This window comes from Ctenopharyngodon idella, chromosome 24 (genome assembly GCF_019924925.1).
Source record: "Ctenopharyngodon idella isolate HZGC_01 chromosome 24, HZGC01, whole genome shotgun sequence".
In the NCBI taxonomy this organism is placed as follows: domain Eukaryota; kingdom Metazoa; phylum Chordata; class Actinopteri; order Cypriniformes; family Xenocyprididae; genus Ctenopharyngodon; species Ctenopharyngodon idella.
In genome coordinates, this window is record NC_067243.1 from 11,913,330 (window position 1) to 11,919,900 (window position 6,571).

Sequence of the window (6,571 nt, forward strand, 5' to 3'; positions counted from 1 at the left end):
GGGAAATGATAAGAACAGACACACATGCTGCCTCACATAAAACACTGTAAGAGAGCTTTATGTCGTTTATATTTTGTAAGAAAATAAAATAAAGCTCATAAATTGGTTCACAAGCCAGGAGTCAATAGCCCAATTTAGCAATATGCCCCATTATTTGGCCATTTTTTTTCATGGATATTATATAAATTAAAATAACGGTGTGATAATTTTTTTTTTTTCAATCAAATTTTAAAGTATGTGCCTTTGCAGAAACTGACTAAAAAAACAGAAATTAAAAGTATGACAAACCTCACACTTCCTAAATCTTTCTCTATAAATAATGAAATAAAAGCAAGCCAAGGTCTACTGCTGCAAGCGCAGATGAGATTTAAAGGCAGAAAACTATCCTCATCTGATTATATCCTCATTAACTCTCATCTTACCCTTACTGGATGATGAAAGATAAAAGGGAACAGATGTTATGAGAGCAAAATGAATTTCTGCATTTCAGTTTCACATCTTATGTGATGTGAAAAGCTCTCAGGCATGGTCCACTATTGCAAAACCTTCTGCTTAAATGGCTGACCGTCGGTAATTACTCTCTAGCCGCAAACCAGCATGATCAGAGCAGAGGAAATATTGGAAAGCTGCACAGAATTACAATCAAACAAGTGTTTTTGTGGATTCTTAGAAATTAATACTACCACAAACATTTTAAAAGCAAACAGTTAGAAACTTCACAACCACAACAAAACCACTGGTTTTACATTACAAATCTAGTCTTCCAGACCTTCTACATTGGATGCTGTGTGACAATAGGCTGTAAAATGACAAAAAGGACCATGGACATATAACTGTACATACAAGTCTTCTAAACTCATATGATATAGTGTGAGTAGAAGACTAAAAGTATGGCTTGTTATGGTACTTCTATTTTTTTTGTCATTTGGAGCTTAACAACCCTGGTCACCATCCACTTTCATTGTATAGAACATCCTGCTTAAAATCTCTTTCTGTGGACTACTGAAGAAATAAAAAAGTCACACTGTTTTAAAACAACATGAAGGTGAGAAAATGACAGAATTTACATTTTTGTGTGAACTACCCCTTAGTTCACTCAAAAATCCAGATCAAGTTTCAATTTACCCTTTTCACAGCCTGCGATGACGTTTCCACAGTTATTAACAATTTTTTACATTTTCATTTTTAAAAAATCTATACGTTCTGTTACTATGTATTACCTTGGCATTACATTTAATAAAACTAGTTAGGGTAGTTACTTTAACTCTGCTGGGTGGGCATTTCTAACACAACAGCTGAGGGAGTGACGGCAATCGTAATACATACTCAATCTCATGATGTAATCACTTTTTCAACAATGATGTGATTTTTTTTTTCATATTTTGTTTCTCTTCAGGTTGTGGCACATGTGTGTTTTCTTAATATTTCTCCTTTTTTTTTCGTCTATTGGAAAATCTTTGAAACGCTATCATAGATTTTTTTCTTTTGCTACTAAAGCAAATGGGAATGCAAAAAATATATATATATTAGAAGTTTACCCAAATTCTACTTTTGAGAACCCATAATGTGACATGTCCATTCATGTCACAGTATTTCAAATATAATCATTTACCTTACTATATAACTAATGTACTTAGATGAGAGCACCATTTTTAGTCATATAATTAAATAGTTTTGGGGCTATTTAACTATTTAGGCCACACTGTAAAACCGAACATTGATATTAATTAAATGAAATGAGTTTATTTCACTCAAATAATAATGAAAGTTCAGTGTACTTAATAGAAAAAAGTTGTGTGAACTCAAAATGTCATTGTAGTAAGCTGAACTTAATATGATTGAGTTGAGTTTCAACAGATTTCTAATTCCCAACATGCTTTGCGTCAGACTGTATAAATAAATGTTGAAATTAAGTGTTATTCTACTTACTTTAAAAGTTTCCTCAAATGTTTTGAGTATTCTGAACTTATTGAGTTTTGCAATGCAGAGATTCCCAAACTGTTTTGTCAGTGAACCCCTTTGACAGTTTTTTACAATCGCTATGACTCAAAACTTAGGTCATTTTTTCAAAACTCACTAAAAACACTTTATACATGTCTCAAATCAACTCATTCTTCCAAAACACTAGCAAAGATTTTCACCCAACAAACTCACTTTGTCAATCATAAAACATAGACCTAAAAAACATTAACATCAGGTAGCATTTTTCTTCTTTAAAATTTCTTTACAAAACAAGAATGACACTCTCTACTGTTTAGAATTCAATGCAGTATGTTACATAACCCATGTTTACATCACAGTACAAAATGATTCCTAAGTTTTCCCTTTTGAATGGATGATAATGAAACTGAAAGACTAACACTTGACATCTAATTGATGTATACATATATGTATATGTGTATATATATATAATGTGTGTGTGTGTGTGTGTGTATATATATATATATATATATATATATATATAAACTGTAAGCTAATATTTCAATAGTTTAACAATACTTTCGTATGTTCATGGCTCTCTGATGTTGGTTAATGGCCACATGGCATGCAGGTAAACAAATAAAGTAGGGTGAATTCAGGTTGATTGGTACACTTTTTCCAAGTCATCTTAAAGACAAAAAGAGTCCCAATCACCCTGAATTCACCCTATATATTTTTTTTAGTAAGCATTTTACATTAATAATGAACCCCAATTTAGGTATAGGCTATTGAGAATTGAAAGCACACACTGTAGTCCATAAACATGATTTACTGTGTCTGGCTTGGAGAAACTTGACTGACCCTCACAAAGCCCAGACCTGAACCCCACTAAACACCTTTTTCAGATTAAATGGAACAGCAGCTGTGATCCAGACCCTATTTGCCCAACATCCGTCCCTGACCTCACTGATGCTTGTGTGCCTAAACGGGAATGAATCCCTGGAGTCATGTTCCATCATCTAGTGGAAAACATTCACAGAAAAGTGGAAGCTGAAAGAAGACCATCTCCTCAAGCCCATGATTTTGAAATCAACAAGCTCATATGGGGATGTTGTTTGGATGTCCACATACTTTTGACCATATATTTATGTTCCCACATGACAAAACACCTTATAGCTGCCCAGAACCACTGAGCACTTTCCTAAATTTATTAAAAAAATCAATCCAGTGCCAGATCACAGTGTGTCCTCGGAACATTATTCAGTTTCACAGATAGCTTAGATGTCTATATATAGGGCTGCAAAACCACAACGGGCTCATCTGACGCTCGGTTTGCTTCATCATCATCAGCTGAGGGACGCAACGCCATTAGCACCACTCGCCTAAATAAACTGTCACACAGATGACAGCAACAGACACTGTGAAGCTTCACATAGTTAGACTCGTATTTGTGCACTGCATACCAGTCTACTGGATTTTTTAGCGAAAAACAAAATCTATATCTGTACAAATATTTGATTTTTAAAAAACCGTCCAGTCTAATAAATAATGATTTTGTGATCACACTAAACCCTAAACTGTAAAAATAAACAAATATGTAATCTAAAAATATGGCAAGGCAAAATAATCAACCCAACTACATTAAAGGGATAGTTCACATAAAAAAAGAATTTACTTGTGTTGTTCCAAATCTCAAGTTGTTCCAAATCTCAAGTCGTTCCAAATTTGTACACATTTCTTTCTTCTGCTGAACACAAAAGAAAATAGTTGATATTGACTTACATAGTATTTTCCCCCCATACTATGGAAGTCAGTGTGGTTCACCAAATATTTGGTTGCCCATGTTCTTCAAAATATGTTCAGCAGAAGAAATAAATTCATACAGGTTTGGAACAACTTGAGGGTGAGAAAATGATGACATAATTTTCATTTTTTGGGGTGAACTATACACTTTTAGTGAAAAAAATAGTGCCAGGTTTGCTAAATTAATGCATGTTTTTCTATATTATTGCATATTTTTTTTAACAATGGGCATTTTACTGATACAAAGGAACATAGATAAATTTATTAAAAAAAATAAATATAAATAATAAATACATTCTCTTATATTGCATAAATGACTAAAAAATGAATATACTTACAAATGGTTAAGTGTTGTCTCAGCTTTCTAATCAAAGATGATTTGGAAAACGTCCATGGTTGGGTGGCCTGTGCAGGGGCATCGGGTCCAGACATGACTTCACGCGTGTCTTCCATGTTCATCTTGTGCTTTTTGCAAGGAGAAGAGGAACTGGCAAGAAAGAAATTAAATGGCCTTCAATCAAATCAGCTCTAAAGACCAAGTGCAGTCAACCTCTGTTGCATAGAAACCTCTTTACAAACTGTTCCACAGCAAGAGCATTTCATTTGAAATTTAGAGCACCAGCAGTACGTCATGTGGGTCAGATTTTACTGTTTGGCAACAAGTGCAAATGGACAGTGCAATTTACATAAAACCAAGCACTGCTGGAAAGTTTATGGGGTTCTCAGTAGGATTATAGTTTTGCTATTTTAGGGGGCATTTGTCATGGCGGGATAACCCAAGGGCTCTCCTGTGACCCTCTTAGTGGCCAGCTGCATATCTTTGGTACATAAAGTTTAAAATGATGAGGGACATTACCATCTTCTCATCACGGTCATCCATCAAGTGGAACCCACATGAAATGTAATGCCCACGATGATGAGCCATCTTTCAAAAGACACATTACAAAAATTGAGATTTATTACAAGTTCTAAATGCTTTTGAATGTTTTTCTGTTCACAGACAGACACACAGATAGACAGATAGATAGATAGATAATTGCTAAAATATACAAAAATATTATTTAATCCATATAATCCTCTCTTTTGGCACCTGGCTGTCCCTGTCTGGTTTAGTATGGCACTTTAACATGTAAAATTAGATATGCCTCACATTGCGTGCCTTTTAAGTCCTAAACCTTTTTTTACCCCAGCAAAAGCTGCTGTAAGCACTGCAGTAAGTCTGTGGCTTTATTATAGTACTACAATTTCATGATCTGACTCCTAATGACCGCAGCATATGCCGTCAAAACTCTGCCAGTCTTGCATGTATTAACAGTAAAGATCAGCACATTTCTTTACAAACAGCCTTTGGCCTCGGATTAGGTTTAGACAACTAATGGAGGATACTCCCTTGGTGATTTTGCAGATGGAACAGTTAATTATGGCCACCAATGAAATTTAACCATCTCTTTAGCTAAGCCAGAGACAAGGCAGTGGTTTCAATGCACTGGCCCAGAAAATGTATTCAGACTCGAATCGAAGTGAACTTGATCGTATTACGCATGCTTCAGCAGCGCAGGGACAGACTTTAAAAATCACAGGCCCAAGTTATGAATCCAGAACACCAAGAGATGGAATGGCCACCAAAGAGTTTACAATCAGACCATTAACATTAACTGTTTAAAAAAAAAAGAAAAAATAAGAGAGCAACCAAGTGATAATACAGTGTAAAAAAACAGATATTGAGATATAATTAAGTTTTATTAAGTGTTAACAATGAAATTATGTGATTTTTATAATCAATAAACACTGCCTTTGTCATTTTTTACAAGATGGACAAAATTTGTCACCAAAAAAGTCATTTGGTTTAACCAAAATATTGGTTTTGCCGAATGACACTTCTGGTTATACCAAATGACGACATTTTCAAACAATGCTATCAGACTGATATCTAGCTAGCAAGCAAAAGGACAATCAAACATTTTATATTTAGTACAAGTTTTTAAAATATTACAACATTTTCCATGTTTTACAGCGGTTGTACCGAATGACCTGATGTTTCGGGACATGCGTATGAGCAAGTGAAAACATGAATTTTTCAAATAGTTAAAAGAGAGTTAGTTACTTTGCTTCACAACCATGTGGTCCTTTGCAGGTGTCTGAATGATGTCACATCCTGTCACATGATATTGACCGGATGACTTGATCCAAAATGGTCCCTTTATATTGGTTACTTCGAATGACATCATTGAAATTCATTTTTCCGGACATTCTTTCTCATAACAAAACAACGACTTCTTTAATACCATTTTGCACTATGTTGATATATGATGTTATAAAATCATGCCAGAATAAAAAATATATACATTTATTACATTTTAAGATATTTTAATCACAAATGAAATGGCTGTATTGGCCTTTGGACGGTTAAACCAAATGACCTTTTGACACTTCAAAATCTTTAAAATACTTTTATATGTGTTTAATATAATTAAAACCTTTTGGATTAAATAAAAGAGATCTAGTTGTATTACCTTACATACTTTGGATATCGTATCTTTGTTTATTATTATTATTATTATTATTATTATTATTAAGGCCTTTGGACAAAAAAATGACCCATCACGTCATTGACCCACATACATACCAACACACACATGCAATATTTTAACCTAAAAATACAATTTAACCTGTTCTTATCATTTTATTGACAAATTCCCCACTTGCAAAAAATTAAAATGAAGTATATTACCAATGGGAAATGAAAGTAAACAAACATAAATCAATAGCATTAAAATATAAAATATTATATCTAGCTCATGGGTTTTCAACCTCATAAACTCTCAGGCCACAAGGAGCACAATTTGAG

At 33.8% G+C, this 6,571-nt stretch overlaps 1 protein-coding gene across 4 annotated transcripts in view; it reads right to left on the reverse strand.

Annotated features, from left to right (window-relative positions):
* Nucleotides 1-6,571, reverse strand: part of LOC127507115 (cytosolic carboxypeptidase 4) — a 232,046-nt gene that overhangs the window by 177,051 nt on the left and 48,424 nt on the right. For 2 of the 4 annotated variants that reach the window (XM_051884019.1, XM_051884022.1), the window contains exon 1: nt 4,062-5,689. In XM_051884019.1, the coding sequence (XP_051739979.1) occupies nt 4,062-4,182 (121 nt within the window). In that variant the 5' untranslated portion in view covers nt 4,183-5,689. Of the gene's footprint in view, nt 1-4,061; nt 5,690-6,571 lie in introns of those variants that run through there. The other 2 variants (XM_051884017.1, XM_051884020.1) reach the window with 2 other exon arrangements.